Source organism: Cervus canadensis, chromosome 14 (genome assembly GCF_019320065.1).
Source record: "Cervus canadensis isolate Bull #8, Minnesota chromosome 14, ASM1932006v1, whole genome shotgun sequence".
Classification (NCBI taxonomy): Eukaryota; Metazoa; Chordata; class Mammalia; order Artiodactyla; family Cervidae; genus Cervus; species Cervus canadensis.
The window spans coordinates 48,429,250-48,453,226 of NC_057399.1; the positions used below are offsets into that span (position 1 = coordinate 48,429,250).

Genomic DNA, 23,977 nt, shown 5'->3' on the forward strand with positions numbered 1-23,977 from the left:
TTTGATTGATAAATATCCATTTGGATAGGTACACTTGAAGTTATTGGGAAATAGAGGTAAAATTAATAGATTAGACTGATGACAATTTCTTTGACCATATTCAGAATACATAAATGAAAATCAAAAAAGGAAGTAAAAGCGTATAGAAACAATTAGAAAATGAAAACTACTGTGTTCCCTATTTAATGGCCTTGCTTAGAAAGCATGGCATCAGAGAACCTACCTCAAGGTTCCACCAGACACCATCTCAGCCAGGCCAGCAGCAGCCTCATCTTCCCCATGGCCTTCATGCTCTCTCTACTGATGGCCCTGGTGCTGGTCAGCTACGGCCCGGGAGGATCCCTGGGCTGTGACCTGTCTCAGAACCACGTGCTGGTTGGCAGGAAGACCCTCACTCTCCTGGGCCAAATGAGGAGACTCTCCCCTCGCTTCTGTCTGCAGGACAGAAAAGACTTCGTTTTCCCCCAGGAGGTGGTGGAGGGCGGCCAGCTGCAGGAGGCCCAGGCCATCTCTGTGCTCCACGAGATGTTCCAGCAGAGCTTCAACCTCTTCCACACAGAGCGCTCCTCTGCTGCCTGGGACACCACCCTCCTGGAGCAGCTCCGCACTGGACTCCATCAGCAGCTGGACGACCTGGGCGCCTGCCTGGGGCAGGTGATGGGAGAGGAAGACTCTGCCCTGGGAAGGATGGGCCCCACACTGGCCGTGAAGAGGTACTTCCAGGGCATCCATGTCTACCTGCAAGAGAAGGAATACAGCGCCTGTGCCTGGGAAATCGTCAGACTGGAAATCATGAGATCCTTCTCTTCATCAACCAGCTTGCAAGAAAAGTTAAGAGTGATGGATGGAGACCAGAACTCACCTTGACATGACTCTCACTGACTAAGATGCCTCCATCATCTTTGCATACTCACCTGTGGTTATTTCAGAAAACTCTGATTTCTGCTCTAGCCACAAAATTTATTGAATTACTGCAGCCATACTTTGTCTGTAGTAAATGAATATATAAAAATATTTTTGGCTGCAGGTGCATCAGTCCTGAAGTGAAGATTGCCCTGATGTTATTGTTTGTTTGCTTATTTATTTTGTTATATTTATTCTTTTATCTCCTCATATTTATTTTTTCATGTAAAATATTTTTGTTTACATGTATTAAAATTTAGCAAATACATTCACATTTTTATTTCATTAAATTTGTAATTTGTTTTGTTTATTAAATATTATCAAGGTGAACTTCTTGAGTTTTTTATTGTTTTTTGTTTAGTTGCTAAGTAAAGTCCGACTCTTTTGTGACCCCATAGACTATAGCCCACCAGGCTCCTCTGTCCATGGGATTGTCCAAGCAAGATTACTGGAGTGTGTTGCAATTTCCTTCTCCAGGGGATCTCCCCAACCAAGAATGGAATCTGGAATCTGCATTTCAGGCAGATTCTTTACTGTCTGAGGCACTAGGGAAGACCCTTGTTTGAAAGAAATGAGAGAAAAAGGGATTTTGTAAACTGGAATTAATTATTTATGATAGTTATTATGTCATAGGTTAGTCAAATATGGCATTTGTGCAATGAAGTGAGATAAACTAGGAAACAATTTTGAAAACATTACTGATGATTTTGTTTCCACTGAAGCCAAGAACTTAAACTAAAGTTTGGTTTGGTCATAAAGGAAATATCTTAACTTGATATTTAAGACTTACTTATAAATTTTAAGTTATTTATAATTACTTATAAATTATAAGAATCTGCCTGCAATGTGAGAGACCTGGGTTCAATCACTGGGTTGGGAAGATCCTCTAGAGAAGGGAATGCCTACCCACTCCAGTATTCTGGCCTGGAGAATTCCATGGACTGTATAATCCATGGGGTGGCAGAGTCAGACATGACTGAACGACTTTCACTATAAATTTTGAAATATTTTTTAACCAATTAACATTGCAAGAGAAATTAACCATTTATATTAATATTAAATGAAATAATTTTCCCTTTAGTCTCAGTCTTGTCCCCAACTCTTCCCACTGGAGGGTCCCAATATCTAGTAGATTCCTGTCCAGACTTTAGGTGCCTTTCCCTTTTTTCCCTCCCCTGAATCCCTGAAAGAATTAGTCTTTCTTCTCAGAAACCATCCTGAATTTGAAAACACTTCACAACATGCTCTGATTTCCAGCGATCAATCTCAGCATAAACGGGCACCTGTGTAAACCGCTCTGGCCAAAATCTCCTCTTAGGAAGGGGAGGGTGAACACAGGGGCAGGTGCAAAAATCTAAGGATCTCAGCGAAGTAGTGGCAAAGCTCCCCTGGGCAGTGGGACCCAAAAGGAAGTTTCCTGACTGCTCCCGCGGCCACACGCGCTCCTGGGCTATGGAGGCGCCTCGCCAGAGTCAAGGCTCTTGTCGACCGGACTCAGTTCTCCGCTGGATCCTGCGCGGGAGTTCGCGGCGCTGGACCTGGAGGCGCGTCCGATCCATTACTGAGAGTTCAGGTGCTCATCCCGGCCGCTGGGGCGCAGCGAAGGGAGCTTGGAGGCCTTAGCTTAGTGCAAGACCTGAGCTGTTTCACTGAGACCCTGGTGAAGTGCTGAATTTCTGAAACTCTGGTCTCCCTGCTGATGGCAGTGGGAATGCTCTGCTCCATCCCTAACGTTTCACCGGTTAGCATGCGTCGTCTTTTCTTCCAGTCATTTCCCACATTCATGTAATTTGGTAGCATTAAGTATTTTTAACCTAAATCCACAAGAGCCCTGTCAGCTTGGTGTTTTCTACAGTTGTTCTCATTGTTTAGCTGCTAAGTCTCATTCGACTCTTTGTGACCCCAGGGAAGCCTGCCAGGCTTCTCCATCCATGGGATTTCCCAGACAAGAATACTGGAGTGTGTTGCCCTTTCCTCCTCCAGAGGATCTTCCCAATCCAGGGATCTAACACGCCTCTCCTGCATGGACACGTGGATTCTTTAATCCACTGAAAGATTCTTTCCCACTAGGGAAGTCTGTTTTCTACGCAGGCTCACTGGAATGTTTGTAATCCAATCTCTTGCAATGGCTATAATTCTCAAGGGTCTTATCTATCATGCATCTCAAATTTATGGTGACAGTTAATTGAGCAATCTTTATGAATCATCCAGGACAGTTAAATATGATTATTTTATAATTATTAGAATTATTAATTTTGTCAGTTACATTTAGACTCTCAGAAAGAATTACCAGTTGATAATTTCATTTTGCTTATTACATAAAATAATCAGGATACTTTGTAAATTGCTCAATTCACCTAGAAATTTGGAGATAGACGATAAAATAGTGAAAATATAGAGTATTGTAACAGCAAGGTATGGAAAACAAAGGCACAACGTGTGTTAGTGAAATAGGAAAATAAGTGATCGTTCAATACATTCAATTTGCACAGGTGTTTATGATATGGATAGGGAGGTGGGGTTTGGAATTTGACATATTAGGTTTTGAATCCTGGACTTGCCATTTTCTTATTAGATTGTTTTATTCAAATAAAGTCTTAGCAGGTGTTTCCTGGAAATGAGAATATTTACAACTCAGGTTCAACTATGTTGGAAGGATTAAGTGTCCCTTAAGGAATTTGTAGTTGCAGTTAATGTCATTTTTTAAGATTGAAAGTCTGTGGAATTTGTTTGGCAAGTTCTTGGTAATCATGTTCACAGTAGCATTGTAACATTAAATTAGTAATCAATTCAGGATGAATGAGCCATAATAAGGGATGACAGCATCAAGGAATGTGTTATCCTCAAATGAATATCAAGAATGAAATATATTCTAATGAATCTGCAATAAACACAATGCCTCGGTATCTTCTTGTTACCATGTTACAGGTTGACTGGGTGTGTGTTCCCAAAATTCATATATTGAAATCTACTCCCACCATGTGATCATATCAGGAGGTGGGATATTAGAGAAATCATTAGGGTTAGAGGAGGTTATGAGGGGAGATTCCCCATGCACAGGATTACTGTCTTCATGAGGCTCACAAGACACTTTGCTTCCTCTCTGCTCTCCACCATGTGAGGACATAGAGAGACGCTGGCAGTCTGCAGCCCAGAAGAGGGTTCTCACCAGAACTCCACGCTGCTGGCACCCTTGATCTCACACTTGCAGCCCCAGGACTGTGACAAACTTCTGTCACCGATGAGCCACCCAGTCTCTGGGACCTTGTCAGAGCAGCCTGAACTAAGACACAGGGCAGGGCAGTCCTAGTTGAGGTTGTATGTAAATATCTCATGTTCAAAGCATACATGACAGAGAAGAAATAGTCATGTGTAATTATTCTCAATCCCCTTCTTCAGAAAGAAAACTGACAATCTGCACTCACAAGTAAAAACCATAGAGTCTGAACCAAAGAGAGGAATGACGGCCCATCTAAAGGACACTAAGAGTACTGATGAAAGAAAGGAAACAGCAAGAAAAATGAGGCAACAGGGAAGAATGCTCTGCCTTCTGGTTCTTCCCAAGGGATAATGGGAAAAATATACCTAAAATAATTTTTATTTTAACATATTTTGAAAAAAAATTTGACATTTTAAAAACCATTTAACCATTTAGCCAATATTGTTCCCTATCCATGGCTTGATCCAAATATTTGCATCAACCATTCCTTTAATCAGTAACCAGTCAGAGAGGGGGCAGTGAAATTAACCAACTTGCTTAACTTCATGTTTTGGTGAAAGTCAGTAAATTTCAGTATCTTGAGAATTAAAATATTTCCCCTTAATTCCTGAGTTTTCCTGCCAACTTGTTCAAGAAGAAATCTGTTGGTTCCATGTTCTAAATTATTTTTATTTTATTTCCTTATTATCCATGAATAGGCCAGGAAATATTTTTTTAAAATTTAATCTGCACAGGGATAAATATTCTTAAGGCAGGAAATCACAGCTCCGCGGTCTTTGGCCTGGTGGTGGCCGTGCTCTGACTCACCCCAGGACATCCTGGACACCTTCCAGAGGTCCCATCACCACCACCAGCTTCCCTGTCTCTGAGCTGTTGCTGGATGGTGCCAGAAGGGACCCGAATCTGTAAAATCAACCCCAACTCACTGACTCCCCACCTGAAGCACCTCAGCAAATGGAATCCATCCTGGAAAATAAAGCACAAAACTCTAGGGAAGGCTCAGAAAATGCAAGGTTCTGAGCTCCCAACCAGAGAACACTGTCGCTGGCAGGGCTACAAGGCTCCCTCTTCAGCACTCAGCACTGTGAAAACAAAAAGGTTTTCCCCCCAATAATAAATCAGTATCAAAAGACTCACTGAGGTTGCTGTGCCCTGATGGTCTGCAGAGCCCAGAACTGCAAACTCTCCAAAGTGGGCATCCCAAAGGAACCTGAGAAAAAGACCTTTTGTGCCCTCCTGCAGCTGCCTGGAGAAGCGCAATGTACCAGGCTCAAGGGAAGGGTATTTTATTGCTATTTTTGAGTCGGTAAATCCTGTGCTCAAACCTGTCTGAGTCTTTGCGATCTTATGGACTGCAGCACACCAGGGTTCCATGTCTTTCACTATCTCCTGGAGTTTGCTCAAATTCATATCCACTGAGTTGGTAATGCCATCCAACCATTTCCTCCTCCTGCCCCCAATCTTTCCCAGCACCAGGGTCTTTTCCAGTGAGGTGGCTCTGTACATCAGATGGCCAAACTACATGGCTTCCCTGGTAGCTCAGATGGTAAAGAATGTACCTGCAGTGCGGGAGATCCAAGATTGATCCCTGGGTCGGGAAGATCCCTGAAGAAGGGAATGGCAACCTACTCCAGTATTCTTGCCTAGAGAATTCCATGGACAAAAGAGCAACTGGCTGGCTACAGTTCATGGGGTCATAAAGATCAGACATGACTAAGCAACTAACGTTTACCTACTTATTGGAGCTTCAGCTTCATTATCAATCCTTCCAGTGATATTCAGGGTTGATTTCTTGACTGGTTTGATCTCCTTGCTGTGCAAGGGACTCTCAGGAGTCTTCTCCAGCACCATAGTTCAAATGGATCAATTCTACTGCACTCAGCCTTCTTTATGGTCCAACTCTCACAACCATATAAGACTATTGGAAATACCATAGCTTTGACTATACAGACGTTTGTTGTCAAAGTGATGTTTATGCTTTTTAACATGCTATCTAGTTCTGTCATAGCTTTTCTTCCAAGAAGCAAGTGTCTTTTAATTTTGTAGCTGCAGTCAACGTCCACAGTGATTTTGGAGGCCAAGAAAAGAAAATCTGTCACTGTTTCCTCTCTTTCTCCCATCTATTTGCCATAGATGTCATAAGCTTAGGTTTTTAAATGTTGAGTGTTATGCCAGCTTTTTCAGTCTCCTCTTTCACCCTCATCAAGAGACTCTTTAGTTCCTCTTCACTTTCCTCCATTGGATTGGTATCATGGCATTTTATTATTTATTCCTATCAAAGTTGTTAAGAACATCCATAAGTATGTGAACAGCTAAACAGAAAGAAATGTTGATAAAATTGAGATGAATATTCAGCAGACAGGGAATTAAAAATTGGTTTCTGATATGAAACAAAGTTAAAAGTGCTTCAAAATAAATATGAGGAAAATAATCTAAGATTTTCGATGATTTTGAGTTTTGAAAGATTTTTAAGTCTATCTATACTGAGGTATTATTATATATTTTTATATGAATTTCATATGAATATGTAATTTGGTACATTACTATTTATATAAGTAAATATCCTCCATTAAAAGTCATTCTTCAAACTCATTCATAAAGTAAACAAAATTCAACAACTTTTACATTTAATGTACACCTTTCATTTTACGGCATTGTTAACCCTAGGGTGAATACAACAAGTAAGCTTTGAACTTTCTTTTTCTATGTATAAAGATATGCAAGTAGTACAAAGATGGATCCACAGCATAATTGTGTTGTCAAAATTTCATGGTGTGGGTAATTAGGAAAAAAATATCTCAGAAGACTCTGTCAATAGGGGAAGAGGAGGCAATAATGAAAACAACGTTTGCGAAACGCTGTCCTAACCCATTTGAAGAGTGCAAATTGAAAAGCAAAAACAAAAGTAGAAAGCAAGAGGGAACTCTCAGAAAATGGAAACCATGGGCTCCTATTTAAGACACAGGCCTGAAGGAAGGTCTTCAGGGAACCTAGAGAGCAGGTTCACAGAGTCACCCACCTCCCCAGGCCAGCAGCATCCACAAGGTCCCCGATGGCCCCAGCCTGGTCCTTACTCCTGGCCCTGCTGCTGCTCAGCTGCAACGCCATCTGCTCTCTGGGCTGCCACCTGCCTCCCACCCACAGCCTGGCCAACAGGAGGGTCCTGACGCTCCTGCGACAACTGAGGAGGGTCTCCCCTTCCTCCTGCCTGCAGGACAGGAATGACTTCGCATTCCCCCAGGAGGCGCTGGGTGGCAGCCAGTTGCAGAGGGCTCAAGCCATCTCTGTGCTCCACGCGGTGACCCAGCACACCTTCCAGCTCTTCAGCACTGAGGGCTCGGCCGCTGCGTGGGACCAGAGCCTCCTGGACAAGCTCCGCACTGCACTGGATCAGCAGCTCACTGACCTGCAAGCCTGTCTGAGGCAGGAGCAGGGGCTGCAAGGGGCTCCTCTGCTCAAGGGGGACTCCAGCCTGGCTCTGAGGAAATACTTCCACAGAGTCACTCTCTATCTGCAAGAGAAGGGACACAGCCCTTGTGCCTGGGAGGTTGTCAGAGCAGAAGTCATGAGAGCCTTCTCTTCCTCAACAAACTTGCAGGAGAGATTCCGGAGGAAGGACTGACACACACCTGGTTCAACACGGAAATGATCCTCACAGACCAACAAGACATGCCTCCTGCACGGCCACGTCAAGGGCTCACATTTCCGCTGTCATCCTGCCCTGAATCGATTCAATTTGTCAAATGATTTCAAGTATATTAAGCGACATCATGTTCTACTCTACAGGCACTAGTCCATTGCAGATACTCAAGCTGATCCATCTACTTATTTATATACTTGGACATTTATTTATCTAATTTAATATTTATCTATATATAAAGAATTAATTTATTTTGTTCATATAATTATGTATGTATACTTAAGGGAAAAATATATTTTGTATTTAGTCAATTTATGAGTTTTCTTCATTCATTAAACCTTACTATAAAAAACTTCCTTTGTTTTTCTTTAAAAAAGAAACATCAAGACTGAATACACAACTTGATTAAAGAATGCATTTTACAATTCCTTCACCCATCTTTATGATTTGCACATTACAAGTAAAAATATACTTTCTCTAGCCAGGTGGTGTGTTGCTCTCAGGACCTAGATGTGAAATTAATTAATCCAATCATTTTTGTAACTTTGATTATTTAATGGAAAGTAACCTAAAAACAATAATGAGTTAGTTTATAATAAAATGTTAACTATTTTTAAAATAGTATAATTAGTAGTAGAAATGACTATCAATTAGCTTGACTGATACAATGAAAGGGAGAAAAATGGAATTCCCCCAGTAGAAGGTGGATCAAGCTTTGGGAGCATGTGAAAATAAAAGTCAACTACTTATAGTAGACATTTCAGTGCAAATGTTCAATGGATATTGGCGATGGCAATTTACAAGCAATTCCATAAAGTGTAAGGCGTAACAGAAGAACTGATCAAATAGGACGAGATATAGAATGAGAAAAGCACTGAAAATTGAGTCCCATGACCTCAGTCTTAAAAGGGAGGGAATGCCACAAAGGAAGCAGAGAGGGAATGGCCATATGTTAACAGCACAAGAGAGAATGGTGAGAGGACAGAGATGCAAAGGCTGCAACCACTTAAGACTCAATGCATTCATGAACCTGTAGATGGAAAGTGCTTCTTACTTGGGAAAAGAGATGGCATGGGCCACCTTAATGAGAGCTTGCTTGGTAGACTTAATCAACAGACACCATAGTGGACAAGGTGGAAGGATGGAGAAGAGAAGGTAATAATAATATGTATAGAAAATGGTTTTGAGATATTTGCTGTCTCATTGAGGAGAGGATAGGGTGGGACTTAGAGTGCAAGGTGTTTGTTTTTTCCCCCTGCTCTGCAGTGTTTCATACTTTGCTTATTTCGTGGATTTGATGCATTAACAACTCATATCACTGTTTAAGATCTGATTTACTTTAAATCATGAGATTTAGTAACACACAGTGATGAAGTATCATTCTTTTGATTGTGTTATAGAGTGTTGAATGTCAGGAAGCTGCTCTGTGGTTGAAAGCATTCACTGCACAGAAAGCAGATGGAACTGACCTTACTGAGAGCTGATGGGGTGGAATTAACCACCGGGAACGATACTGGATTGGGTGGCAATTTAATAAGAAACAAAGTCCCAATGTCACCTGTTTCCTCTGGGGATTCTCTTTAGTTCTTTTACTCTCACCATAGTTAGAATAGCATTTGTTTTCCTTTTACCTCAGTGCTTCCAACACAGTGACAGCTTTCCAAGAAAGCTGAATGGAGAAGAAAATCAATGATGTATTGAACATGGAAAATCATGGTACAGGCCCTTTATGTTTCCATTTTTACTTTCTTATTAAGCTACAACCTTAAAATGATACAGAAAGTAATTCAGAAGTAGCAAGACAAGCCCTGCCCAGAAAAGTACTAAATGAAAAAGAATGTATAAAATTACAAAGACTCTGAAATCGGGAAAGCATGAGGGCTGATTACCTAGCATCACAGACCCTACAGCTCCACTGTGAGATGAAAATGAAGATTCAAGAGGTGCAGTAGAAATGTCAGCTAAAGATGCTTATTAACTACTTCTCTTAAGAAGGTCAATAAGTGAAGTCAACAGAAGATTCTGGTGGGACGTCTGATGGAAACTCTAAGAATATTCTTTGTGAATTCGGTGCAGTTATTATGAACTCTGTGCTCATGACAGAATGGTGAACAAGACATACACCTTTCTTCTATGGTGGTTACTTGTCAAACACGTCTAATAAACCTGTTTTCAAGAAGACCAATCCAGAACCATAAGCCAGTGTAGTTGACATGCAAAATCAAGAGGGCAGAAACAAAGGCAGAACTACAAGTAAACACAGCCAAACTCCTCCCAAAATGAATGCTAATGATCACTGTCAAGGCCAATTTACCTCGTTCCCTTTTATCCAGTCCATCAACATCAACTTTTAACAGACATTTACTATACTAAAAGCTGAAGAACGCAGTTGGAGGACACACAGCAAGTATCACAGCTAGTCTCAGATACAGTAGAGGTTTAGGAATTATCAGATCAGGAGTCAATATAACAGTGATTAAAGTGCAAAGGGCTCTAACGTATTCACCTACTTATCCCTGTACTTTACCTCAGTCATACTATATATGGTATTTAGAATAGTTTTGTTCATACAATATCATGTTCAAATGTATAATTTATTCAAATTTAAGAAAATATATTTATGTTTATCATTTTTCAAATTATTTTGTCCTTTAATTTACGAAACTCTTCCCCAGAAGACAGCTTGGAATTGTTACTCTTGTAAAAAGAAATAGCTTAAATTCACAATGCATACTGAAACCTGGATGAAGAATTCTACTCATCACTCACTTCTTTCAGCAGGTTATAACTTAAAACTGCATATTTCTATATCAGATATATGATTTGAAATTGTTTATTTCTATATCAGATATATTTTCAGTTCTGAAAACACAGAGGTGGAAAAACCAAATGTGAAACTTCTTATTTTGGAGGGTTTAGTTTGGAAGAGAAAGGTATAAAAGCAGTAATCATGCTTAATTATTTAAGTTCCCTGTTACAATGAGAGCTAGACAAAAGGGGATTCTCCCACCAGGATCTGGTTGAGGCCTCTCAAGAAGGGGATAAAGACGACTTGTCTGTAAAGTGCCCAAGAAACACCTAAAGACAGGTTTCCCATTTCCCATTGGTAGAAGCTTATGTGGACGTTGTGCTTTAGGATTAGAGTGTAGAATGAGAAGATGACCTAAAGTTCATGAGGACCTTCCACTCTGAAGGTTGAGAAAGTAAAGAAGAGTCTGCAAAGGGCCCAGAGGTGGAGCATCCAGTGCACTTGGGAGCCAACCGGGAGAACCGATCTTCCCAAAGCACCGGAGAAGAAATCAAAGGGTTGAGACTCACACGGGCTGAAAGTTAAAAAATGATTTCTATGTGATATGAGATCCTGCATTGAGTCTAGACTCTGTCAGGGTCATCACAGGAAACCACTGAACTTCCCTGAACCTCAGTCTCCTCAAATATAAAGTAAGTGAAAATGTTCCTAGTGTTTGGAGAGTCAGACAAAGCAGAACATTAAAGAGCACATAGCCAAGTATCATACACTGAGTGAGGGCTAAACAGGTAGTGCATATTTTCTTTTCTTTCATATAAATCTAAATGGGAATAATGAATTCTCCTACCCTCCCTCTTTCACTGACTGCAAAACAATAACAACCTAAATAAAAGTATTGGGGGAAAGTGTTTCATCAATTTTATGTAATTATATACATGATAAAATAATAATATACACGTGTGTGAAAACAAAGTAATAAAGCATGCTACATGTATAACATACCATATACCTATCTGCTGATTCTGATACATGGCACCATTCTGCTTCATCTCTGCTCCCCTGGGTCTCATTCTTACACTCAACTATCACAATCATTCACTCCTCCCAGTGTAGAAACCCCCAGCATGCTCTCCTCATTCACTCTGCATGAAGGTGTCCTCTCCGTTCAGACAGCTGTGTCCTTCTCCATTACACTTTCTGGTTGTCCATTTACCCGTAAGACGGCAAAGCCACCAACCAAAAAGCAGGACCTGAGTTAATGTTCTAGGTCTGTCAGACACTCTCCTATGATTTTACCCACTCTGCCTGAAAAGCACTGCAGGTCCAGACTGTCCAGCCTCCCAAAGAAACACAGTAAATAGAGGGAAATGCACCACAGTGAACAATGGTGGAGACTCCAGGGGCTCCTCTGAGCGTCTACCTGGGCTCTTCCACATGCTGATTACACTAGGAGGAGCTCACCTGGTTCAAGAATCTCACTTGCTCAAAAAGCCCAAAGGGCAGGAAACATGGAGCTGAAAGTCAGCAGCAGCTTGAGAACTTGGAAGGAGAACACAGACATTTAAAATGTTTGTGGAGCAGTGGCAGGTCCTCAGGATATGGAACAACACAGATGGGCTACACTGAGGCAAGTGCTTCTCCACAACATTCCTTTTCAGAGACTGAGAAGACCGAAGTGGATGTTGAAAGTACAGAGACAGAGCACGAATGACTGGCCACTAGCTGGGTCCCCAGCATGGGTGACGTTCACACCACAGCAGCCTGCAGAGTCCTGGAAGGCATGAGGGTCACTCCCGTCACAGCTGCAGACTTGTTTCTTCCTTAGGACCCAGCAAGTTATCACAGAGCAGGGCAGGATGTGCCTGGGGACAGTGCAATCCAAGGAAGTTCTTAAATTCCATCATGGTGTCTTTGCCTTTTTGAGAGACAAACAAGATCAAACAAGCTTTCGTAGAAGGGATGCAGGCAGGGCTTTAATCTTTAGCAACAGTGGGACAGAGCTTTCCCTGCAGGACATATGACAGTAACGTGCACACTGGAAGATCACGTTTTCTAAAAGTAACAATGATTTTTGTGGAAATTCATGTATTTAATGTGGGCAATTGATAAAGAGGACATTGATGGATTGAGCTTCTCTCTTCTTTCCAGTTGGTACATATAGCACTGAGTAGATACTTTTAAAGATAGAGGACATTTAAAGTACATTTTAGGTTTGGAACCCTTCCAGAGGATTAGGGCCCTAATACAAGCAAAAACCATTCCTATATTACTGCTAAAAATATCATTTTATTAACAAATGATTTCTTAAGTATTATTTTTATTTCAATCCTACAGTATTATTTTTGATTTTCAAAATATTGAGGCTAGAAATTTAAATAAACACAACCATGTAAGATCATAAGGCTGACTCTGGAGTTCATTTCAGACCCTCCTTGCTAAGGAGCCCATCAAAACCGGTGCTGCTGCGCTCACTTCGGCTGCACATACACTAAACCTGTGCTACTACTGTCCAGGAAGCATGTACGCTCTTCCATCTCGGTCACACATAAGGCCTCTTCAGTGCCCACATCATCACTAGTAGCTGGAAAAATAAAGAGCAGAGGGTCTTCACTGGACTCAGTGGACAACAGGATGAGCCGTCTGGACTGGAGGTGGGAAATGAAAGAGAATGTGAGTGAGAGTAACAGGCTGACCTGAGGAGGTCTCCTGGAAGAGGTCCTTTGTCAACTGAAAAATATCCAACAGGGTGAGAGCCAGGAGTTCAGTTTTGGGGGAAGACTTACTGAGGACTACAGGCTGGAAGACAGCCTCTCCTCAGCTCTGAGGAACTGCTCAAGGACTTAGCGGGAGGTCAGTGTATATGTGTTTGTGGTAAAGGGGTTATATGGCATCGAGCTCACATCTTGGTAGAACGTGGCTGAGAGTCAGGAGGAACAGATGTCTCTATAAATGATTTCCAAGCTTTTCTAAGAATGAGAAGTTGCAAAAATTGGGTTCAAACATTTTCTCTGGGAATTATCTAACTCTCTGCTGGCCTGTTGTGTCAATTTTCCCAGCCTCGTTCCTGATCTCCCCCCTGAACACCTATCAGGGTATGTTGGAGGTCAGGGACTGCAGTGGGTATAGCGATTTCATTCGTGTAGAACAAGATGGAAAATGACATTTTAGTTGTCATCCTGAAGGAGAAACATCAGAGCTAAAATGGGTAGAAATTAAACTCACTGGAAAAGTCAAGAGTTAAAACTACAAAGATTTCAGGAGTCAGCTCCTGTAGGTTTAATAACATTATTTTACTAAATTTCATTGATGAAATAACTCATACAATCTTAAGAGTTCTTGCTGTGTGGCTTGTGAGATCTCAGTTCCCCAATTAGGGATTGAACCTGGCCTGCAGCAGTGAAAATATAGGATCCTGATGACTAGACCTCTAGGAAACTCTAGGAAACTCTAGGAAATGCTTTCTTTTTCTTCTTCATTTGGCGGACATATCTATTCTGTTCTAACTACACAATAGTGATATTGTGTTTTTGATTAGAACTTAGTTCTGTTCACTCAGACCACACCCGAATCACCCCACAAAACCATAGACAGTACTCTTTGGCATTTGTAGTGGATTAGGGTCCTCTGTCATCTCACTCTCCTGGATCTACTTATTTCGTTCATTCCTAAATATCTTCAATTGAACTCTTGACTTTTTTAATGGGTTCTTTAAGAAAAATCATTGTAGAGCCACTAAGGTGTTCCCTTATATCTTTGGTACATTAGGAATAGTTCAGTTGTCAAGATTTATGTTGCTCTCTAGTTGCATGACTGACTATAACCTAATAGTGTTAATGAGAGGACTGAGTTAAAATTTGAAAGAACTTAGAAAAGTGGCTAGTCCATTAGTAGCAAGCAATTAAATTCAGTTATTATTTTTTAATATCACAATCACTATTATTTAGAATAAGATCAGAATCTTTTAAATCATCTAATTCCTTTCCTTTTAATTCTAGCTTTCCCAAACACCTTCTCAGTGCCCAGGTGTATTTACCACCTACACAAATGCTCAGCAAAGCTAGATTCCACGATCTTGCCAGAGAGGGTTATTGTTCTAACAACTGGGTTCTGCTTGTTAGTCTCTTGTGAGCTGGTGGGTGTGTCTTATTCCTTCTTTCCTTATTACTGATCACATGTGGATTATATGAAAGAAACATCAAATGACTATTATACAAAGCTGAAAGCAGTCAATAGAGTCAGGGCTTGGCTTTTAGTGAACTTCTGTCAGAAGTAGCTGTGTCCCAGCTTTTCTTTCTTTTTTTTAAATTAATTAATTTATTTTACTTTACAATATTGTATTGGTTTTGCCGTACATTGACTTGAATCCGCCATGGATGTACATGTGTTCCCCATCCTGAACCCCCCTCCCACCTCCCTTCCCATCCCATCCCTCTGGGTCATCCCAGTGCACCAGCCCTGAGCACCCTGTCTCATGCATTGAACCTGGACTGGCGATTCCTCTCACATATGATAATTTACATGTTTCAATGCCATTCTCCCATATCATCCCGCCCTCGCCCTCTCCCACAGAGTCCAAAAGACTGTTCAATACATCTGTGTCTCTCTTGCTGTCTTGCATACAGGGTTATCGTTACCATCTTTCTAAATTCCATATATATGTGTTAGTATACTGTATTGGTGTTTTTCTTTCTGGCTTACTTCACTCTGTAAAATAGGCTCCAGTTTCATCCACCTCATTAGAACTGATTCAAATGTATTCTTTTTAATGGCTGAGTAATATTCCATTGTGTATACGCACCACAGCTTTCTTATCCATTCATCTGCTGATGGACATCTAGGTTGCTTCCATGTCCTGGCTATTATAAACAGTGCCGCAATGAACATTGGGGTGCACGTGTCTCTTTCAATTCTGGTTTCCTCAGTGTGCATGGCCAGCAGTGGGATTGCTGGGTCATATAGCAGTTCTATTTCGAGTTTTTTAAGGAATCTCCACACTGTTCTCCATAGTGGCTGTACTAGCTTGCATTCCCACCAACAGTGAAAGAGAGTTCCCTTTTCTCCACACACTCTCCAGCATTCATTGCTTATAGACTTTTGGATAGCAGCCATTCTGACTGGCGTGAAGTGGTACCTCACTGTGGTTTTGATTTGCATTTCTCTGATCCTTGTTCATACTGGCCTCACCCTTCCCCTCTGCCACAGCCCCGTCCCCAGCTGTGCTGCACTGAAGTTTGCTAACTCAGGATACGTCACTGTGTCAGGGGAAAACCACCTCCCTTCTTCCACATTCATTATGTTGAAGACTTACATTTGCTTTCTTTTTGTCCACAAAACACATCTCCAATTGTACTTTCTAGGAAACTTGCAAAGAGAAACAAAATCTAAAGTCTTGAAAGTGATAGAGATGCAGCCCCTATGGCTTTCTTTACTTTTCTTTATCTCATCATGAATTAGAACTAGATCAGGAGCACTGAGACAAGTCTTGTCCAGTCAGCCACTAAGTGAATATAGGGTATTAAAAACTGAATGAAATATTACACTCAAATAAAGGAAAAAAGGGTATTTCTCCTGACATACTAGGCTGGTCCTCACTGCCCTGAATTCTCAGAGGAGCAGAGATGCCCATGGAATTCAGCTGGCTTAAGCAACAGTTAGAACTGGACATGGAACAACAGACTGGTTCCAAATCGGGAAAGGAGTACGTCAAAGCTGTATACTGTCACTCTGCTTATTTAACTTATATATAGAGTACATCATGAGAAATGCTGGGTTGGATGAAGCATAAACTGGAATCAAGATTGCCAGGAGAAATGTCAATAACCTCAGACATACAAGTGACACCACCCTTATGGCAGAAAGTGAAGAAGAACTAAAGAGCCTCTTGATGAAAGTGAAAGAGGAGAGTGAAAAAGTTGGCTCAAAGCTCAACATTCAGAAAACTAAGATCATGGCATCCGGTCCCACCACTTCATGGCAATAGATGGGGAAACAATGGAAACAGAGGCAGACTTTATTTTGGGGCTCCAAAATCACTGCAGATGGTGAGTGCAGCCATGAAATTAAAAGACACTTGCTCCTTGAAAGAAAAGTTATGACCAACCTAGATAGCATATTAAAAAGCAGAGACATTACTTTACCAACAAAGATCCATCTAGTCAAACAAAGCTATGGTTTTTCCAGTAGTCATGTATGGATGTGAGAGTTGGACTATAAAGAAAGTTGAGTGCTGGGAGCCATTATGGGAGATCCCGCCCATGACGAGGTCATGAAGAAAATACCGGACAGGCAAGGCCATCCAGGACCATTCATGATGAGGTCATGAGGAAAAAACCTGACAGGCAAGGCCGTCTAGGATAAGGGACCCTCCAGGTTGGCCTCGGCCTCTACCCCACCCTGTATCCTCCCTCCTTTTCTGCTGTTGTCCTTGTTTGCCTTGCTGCGGATTCTTGTGTTGCCTGCCGAGAGCTCTCCTGCTCCTCTTTCATTGAATAAAGACCAACTTAAAACCCTAATTAATAAATCTCCTAGATGCTGGTACCCTATGAAGGGGCTAGGGATGAAAGAAATGCTTCAGTTTAAACTCTTTTGCTGGCATTCTGGCTTGTTTGATAAATGTGTGCTCTCATTGCAAAAAATGCTCATGATTGTTCTAAATATCCTAAGCACAGTACGCTAACAAAAGAAACTATTAAGCATAGGCCCCTTCTCAGGGTGAGAAAAGCTCCACAAATACAATAGCCATAAATGTGCCTCATAGAAAATACTTTAGATAGAGATTAGAGTTAACTTTTAGACTAAGAGCCTGTTTTGTGCTATATCTGCTGTTTTTGCAGTCCTTCGCATTTCTGTTCTGTAAAAATGTAATCCTATCTAGTTCCCATAGAGATGATGCCTATTAGAAAGAAAATAGATTAATTATGAGAAAAACAGGGTCGGCTACTGAAGTTGCTTAAGTCACACCAGGTGCAAGCCATAAAATGTTAGCAGGCCTGAAGGCCAAATGATAGGAAAGACTCTTGTGAACGAAAAGTATGTGGGTGACATCCTGTTTTTGTTGAAGGTCAAGTTGCTGTTTTAAGATGACCTGTGTGTAAGCAATATGCACTTCCCCCAAAAAGATGCTGTTAAGGGTATAAAGGGGCCGTGCAAAAGTAAACTTCAGACTTAGCCCCCAAGCTTTGTCTCACTGTCTCTCTCTCATTCACCAACACCGTTCATCCTGAGGGTTCCCCTGGATCCTGCTGGGGCTGGACTCTGGCAGTTGAGCACCAAAGAATTGATGCTCTTGAACTGTGGTGCTGGAGAAGACTCTTGAGAGTCCCTTGGGTTGCAAGGAGATCCAACCAGTCCATCCTAAAGGAAATCAGTCCTGAATATTCATTGGAAGGACTGATGCTGAAGCTGAAACTTCAATATTTTGGCCACCTGATGTGAAGAACTGACTCGTTGGAAGAGACCCTGATGCTGGGAAAGATTGAAGGCAGGGGGAGAGGGGGATGACAGAGGATGAGATGGTTGGATGGCATCACCAACTCAATGGACATGAGTTTGAGTAAGTTCTGGGAGTTGGTGATGGGCAGGGAATCCTGGCATGCTGCAGTCCATGGGGTTGCAAAGAGTCAGACACAATTGAGCAACTGAACTGAACTGAATGACCAAATGAAGCTCAACCCTTGGTTCTGTGAAATAGCTTCTAAACAGAAACAACATCATCATTAAATCTCCTACCTCAAGCTCAGAAAATTTCAGTAAAACAAGTGCTCAATAGTAAAAGGGTTGAATAATTAAATCTATACTTGGTCAAATAAAAATTATTTTTCTACTAAGACTAGGGCTTGCCTGGTAGCTCAGATGGTCAAGACTTGTTCTGTGATGCAGGACACCCGGCTTCAATACCTAGGTCCCTTTTAATTTTTATTAAGGTTAAGGGAGTGCCGTTGGATTAATTCCTCCACTTACTTGCACAAATACACATTTGCTGTTAGTGTCTGAGGGCTGCTGACACTATGGACACCTGAGGACATGGATCAGGAGAAGAGGAAGTCACCACAGAGTAACAGGGTCCTTCACACAAACACTTCAGGGGACAGGGAAGGAGTTCTGGAAGATAAAGTTTTTTCCCAACAAGTAAACAGGCCCTCCATAGAAAGGAGATTTTCAAGTCCTCAGGATTCTGAGGATTGACCCTGCTCTCAGGGAGGGTATCCAGCAGGTTTGGAAGTGGACCCTGTCATTCTAGAGGACAGGGTGAGGCTACACATCATCTCTCCCTTATGAGGTGCTGCTGGGAAAATACAATTGTCCTGCATTTAGAGTCTCCTCACCCATGTTCCCAGAGAAGAATCAGGATTCTGGTGGAATTATTGGCTCAGTCTGTGGACGACAACAGGTCTCCAGTAAGAAAACAGTGGAAAGAAACGGTGATGTCTGTAACAGTCCTGACCTCATGGTCCCCTGAAGCACAACCACAGGGACCTGAAGGAAATTGTTCTAGAAGGAACAGAAACATGGAAGAAGAGCTTGGACTTGTAATAATCAGCCTCTTCTGTAAATCAAATGCTGAAGAACACCCATCATTTGTTTTAAAGAGCTTAATTGCCAGAATGATCTGGTAAATTCCTAATAAATACAGAAAGCATAGAGCTGAGAGAGACTGGACTCCCATGTAAAGTAAGAGGGGAAAATGGAGCCTAAGATGAGGGCTACTGATGTGTTCCTGGACAAGAGGAGAGCAACATTTATGCATGAGAGACGGGAAGAAATAATGTGTGTAATTACAAAAGTACATCACTCCTGACTTAAGACAAAGACCTTACTCATTTATTGATAAATATCCATTTGGCTGGGAACATTTGAAGTTATTGGGAAATAGATAAAATTAATAGTTTAGATTGTTTTCTTTGATCATATTGTGAATACATACATGAAAATCAAAAAAGGGAAGTAAAAGTGTATAGAAACAATTAGAAAATGAAAACTACCGTGTTCCCTATTTAATGGCCTTGCTTAGAAAGCATGGCATCAGAGAACCTACCTCAAGGTTCCACCAGACACCATCTCAGCCAGGCCAGCAGCAGCCACATCTTCCCCATGGCCTTCGTGCTCTGTCTACTGATGGCCCTGGTGCTGGTCAGCTATGGCCCAGGAGGATCCCTGGGCTGTGACCTGTCTCAGAACCACGTGCTGGTTGGCAGGAAGAACCTCAGGCTCCTGGGCCAAATGAGGAGACTCTCCCCTCGCTTCTGTCTGCAGGACAGAAAAGACTTCGTTTTCCCCCAGGAGATGGTGGAGGGCAGTCAGCTGCAGGAGGCCCAGGCCATCTCTGTGCTCCACGAGATGCTCCAGCAGAGCTTCAACCTCTTCCACACAGAGCGCTCCTCTGCTGCCTGGGACACCACCCTCCTGGAGCAGCTCCGCACTGGACTCCATCAGCAGCTGGACGACCTGGATGCCTGCCTGGGGCAGGTGATGGGAGAGGAAGACTCTGTCCTGGGAAGGACGGGCCCCATGCTGGCCATGAAGAGGTACTTCCAGGGCATCCATGTCTACCTGCAAGAGAAGGGATACAGCGACTGTGCCTGGGAAATCGTCAGACTGGAAATCATGAGAGCCTTGTCTTCATCAACCAGCTTACAAGAAAGGTTAAGAATAATGGATGGATACCTGATCTCACCTTGACATGACTCTCACTGACTAAGATGTCAATTCACCCTTGTACACTCAGGTGTTGTCATTTCAGAAGACTCTGGTTTCTGCTTTAGCCACCAAATTTTCTGAATTAACTCAGCCAATACATGTCAGTAGTAATAAGCAAGTAGATATAAAAGTACCCAGCTGTAGGGGTATCAGTCCATACCTGATGACTGCCTTGATATTATTTATTTATTCTTTATTTATTTAGTTAATGTAATATTTTATCTCATCATATTTACTTTTTCATATAAAAGATGTGTATGTTTACATTGTATTAAAGTTTAGAAAATATATATTCCCCTTTTTTATTAAAATTGTAACTTGTTTTATTTATTAAATACTTATCAAGGTAAACTTCTTGAGTTGTTTTTTTTTTTTGAAAACCTAAATCCTTATTTTGTCTATATATATCCATGGCAAAATAGTATTTGTTCATTTTATACTGTGGAACAGTTCTATCACTTTCTAGCAAATGTCTGTCAAAGGTGGCATTCTAGGAATTTTCTGTGGGTGTAGTTGTTAGGACTCTGAGTTTTCCCTCCAGGGAGACTTGGTTGGGGAACTAAGATCCTAGAAGCTGTGGAGTGTGCCAAAAAGGAAAAAAGTGGAAAGGAGAATATGAAATTGTAGAAAATTGTTAATCTTGATAGGCATTAGTTATAGGCATAACTAATCTATACCCACTCATTACAGAATGGTTGATATAAATGTCTGAGGGAAGCAGTCCCCTCCTGCTGGAAAGCTGACGACATGCGGTGTTGATGGCCGCTCCTGACTCCTATTACTCTGTCTCCCACCTTCTCCTCAGCCCTGCTCCTCAGGACTGAGCAGGTCACCCCCTCACACAGCGCCTTCACTGCCTCCATCACAGGAGCTCCGTTCTCTGCTGATTTCTTCTAGCTGCACGGTGCAGTCAGAGTGGAAGCCACAGGAAGAGAGCCCAAGGGAAAGGAGTTCTAGAAATTCCAAAATCTTTGAATCCCAACTCCACTATTTACCAACAGTGTGACCCTGAAAAATGTCACAAACACTACAGGTCAGTTTCCTCATCTTTAACATGGGGACAATAAGAGTGGTTTTCATATAATTACTGTTTGGATTCAATGAGTCCATATCACACAAGAGGCATCAAGCGCTCCTGCAGAAATCATCAGGACTGTGAGGATCACAGAGTGCCTGCCCACAGGGAGGAGACAGGACAGCTGGCCTGAGACAGTGACTGGAAGGCGACACTGGAAAGGTGCTGGGCCCCCGGCAAAGGTATTTTCTTTTCACCTTGGGTGCTAGTTCCAAAGTGCTTTCAGTGTGAGAACTTTCCATTGCTGTATGCTGAAGAGCATTCCAATTTCTGGGTTTCATATCTCTAAAAGCATTCTATGAGTTTGAAGGAAACTCTTTGAGAAAGCAGGATTGGTAGAAAATGCTTTGATCTAATATAAACAGGAATAATAAAGAATAGATCTCATGTCCTTGCAGATAATCAAACACATGCAGAGGCAGGAAGCAAAGAGCAGGGGCTGTGAAGTGTATGGTTCTGCTCTCCAGTTCTGGGCCATGCCGGTGTCGGGGTCCAGCCCAGTGGGTCCAGGAACACCCAAGGGATGAGTGGCGTCGGCGAGGAAGAAGACAGACACACACAGGAGGTTGCGTAGAAGAGGTAGCTTTTTTTTATTTTTAGGATAGCTCAGTTTTTATAGAATGAACGTTACCTCCCCCTTAAGTCACCACATATTACATCAGATATTGGTTTCGTGCTCCTGTCAATATTTTTCTTTCCCATGTTTTTCCCCTATGCATTCATCTAGAATGTTTCCGATTACAGGGTTTTTTCTTAAATGTCCCGTACATAGTCTTCTTGCCTCAATGGCTTAACATTTTCATTCTAACAAAACAATGTTCTACAAATCTCAGGTATAGTGTAAATTTTTGGGGCAATAAAACAATACATGGGATGGGTCACAGTAACATGTTTTACATTTCTGAGAATAGTACCATGAGAAAAACCTTGATATTTTTCTTTACCTGAAACCACAAAACCTCAATTTACAATGATTAACTATTAAACAGCAAAAACACCTCTAAAGCAGCAAAACATTTCTATTAATAGTGAGATAATGGCAGTGAAGCTGGTTAATATAAATCTTCTATTGAAATCCTATGTACCCCATTTCCTAACTCTACAAAAATACACATAATATCCCATGTTGTTTAAAGAAAGGGAAACAATGGACAAATAGCAGCAAGGAAATGGCAATAATGAAAACCCTGTCAACCAAGGAGCAAGTAAACTGAAGCGGATCTCAACTTCTAATTCTAAATCCCTCTACTCTTTTCTATTCTAGAATGTATAATCTTTTAAGCAAGCAGTCAAACTATACCTGTGGCCTTTTCTCTTTTTTTGACTTGATGTTTATGGTAGTGTCCTGAGCCAGAGCATTTCCAAAAAGGCTTGGACTTTTCCAGGGAGGCCTTATTACTATATATTTCCAAAAATTAATAGAAAGCCCTACAACAGTAAGACAGAAGGAGGAAAGGGACACACCGGGCCCCCGGGACAACCTCGAGGGGAAGAACTGTCTTGCAGGTTCTTCTCTCGTCCCGTGACCTTGTCACGGCCTGGGCACGTCCTGGCGGCTCCCAACATGCCGGGTTGTAACCCAGTTCTCTTTTCCATAAAGTCCTTTGTCGATACTTGCTGGCAATGTCATCTCCTTGAGCTTCTGCATTGCTACTGAAAGACCAAAACCAAAAAAGGGTTCAGAAGTCAATTTTTCCACTTCTTGTACTAAAAAAGTGAGGAACATTATTACTGAATGAATTGTTTGATTTTCTGCAACCTCCAAGGGGACTTATGCCAAGGGGCACCTTCCAGGATTGCTACTGCTAGTGCCCTTGTCCCCACGGCAGGCCACTGCGGACCCACCTCCACAGGAGACTCCAACTTTAGCAGGGAGGTCTGGTTCAGTCTCCTGTGGGGCCACTGCTCCTTTCACCTGGCTCATGGTGCTCGCAAGATTTTGTTTGTCCCCTTTGAGAATGGAGTCTCTTTTCCCCATAGTTCTGTGGAAGTTCTGTAATTAAATCCCACTGGCCTTCAGAGTCAGATTCCTTGGGGATTCCGAGTCTCTTTGCCAAATTCTCAGGCTTCGAAACCTGACAAGAGGCTCAGAACCTTCACACCAGTGGGAGACTTTTTTGGTATTATTGTTTTCCAGTTTGTTGGTTTCCCATCTGGCAGGTATAGGATTTATTTTTATTGTGCTGAGTGCCTCCTACGTCTCATTGCAGTTTCTTCTTTGTCTTTGGATGTGGGGTATCTTTTTTTGGTGGGCTCCAGAGTTCTCCTGGGGATGGTTTTCAACAGCTAGTAGTGATTTCGGTGCTCTTGCAGGAGATGAGTGCGTGTCCTTCTACTCTGCCATCTTGAACCAGGAGTTAAGCCAAAACTTTGATATTAGACCATTTGAAATATGCTGAACTATCTCATGCACACCCACCATATTTATTCACCACCATGGACGTACATTTGGCTGAGATTTGGACAGAGAGTTAATTACTGGAAATAGGTATGTTTTCTGTCTTCAAACAGTATGATTTTCTAAGAAAGATTTTAAAAATCAATAAGTCAACATGCGGTACAGAAAATATTATTATTGAGTCATATCCAAGTTTCTGCAGTAACATGCCAGGGTTCATATATAAAAATTGATCAACAAAGATCCCACCAATTTATACATTTCATTCACCATATTTCAACTTTTATTATTTTAAG

At 41.8% G+C, this 23,977-nt stretch overlaps 3 protein-coding genes across 3 annotated transcripts; all 3 read left to right on the forward strand.

The window, feature by feature from the left end:
* The first annotated feature begins 268 nt into the window (after positions 1 to 268).
* LOC122452995 (interferon omega-1-like) lies at positions 269 to 867 on the forward strand. Its single transcript, XM_043486801.1, has one exon. It carries the CDS (start codon positions 280 to 282, stop codon positions 865 to 867), a length of 588 nt encoding a protein of 195 aa, XP_043342736.1. The 5' UTR covers positions 269 to 279.
* A 6,308-nt stretch (positions 868 to 7,175) lies between these two features.
* On the forward strand, positions 7,176 to 7,745 carry LOC122452999 (interferon alpha-1-like). The gene has a single exon (XM_043486805.1). It carries the CDS (start codon positions 7,176 to 7,178, stop codon positions 7,743 to 7,745), a length of 570 nt encoding a protein of 189 aa, XP_043342740.1.
* Positions 7,746 to 19,368: 11,623 nt separating this feature from the next.
* Positions 19,369 to 20,190, forward strand: LOC122452987 (interferon omega-1). Its single transcript, XM_043486794.1, has one exon. It carries the CDS (start codon positions 19,528 to 19,530, stop codon positions 20,188 to 20,190), a length of 663 nt encoding a protein of 220 aa, XP_043342729.1. The 5' UTR covers positions 19,369 to 19,527.
* The last annotated feature ends 3,787 nt before the right edge of the window (positions 20,191 to 23,977 follow it).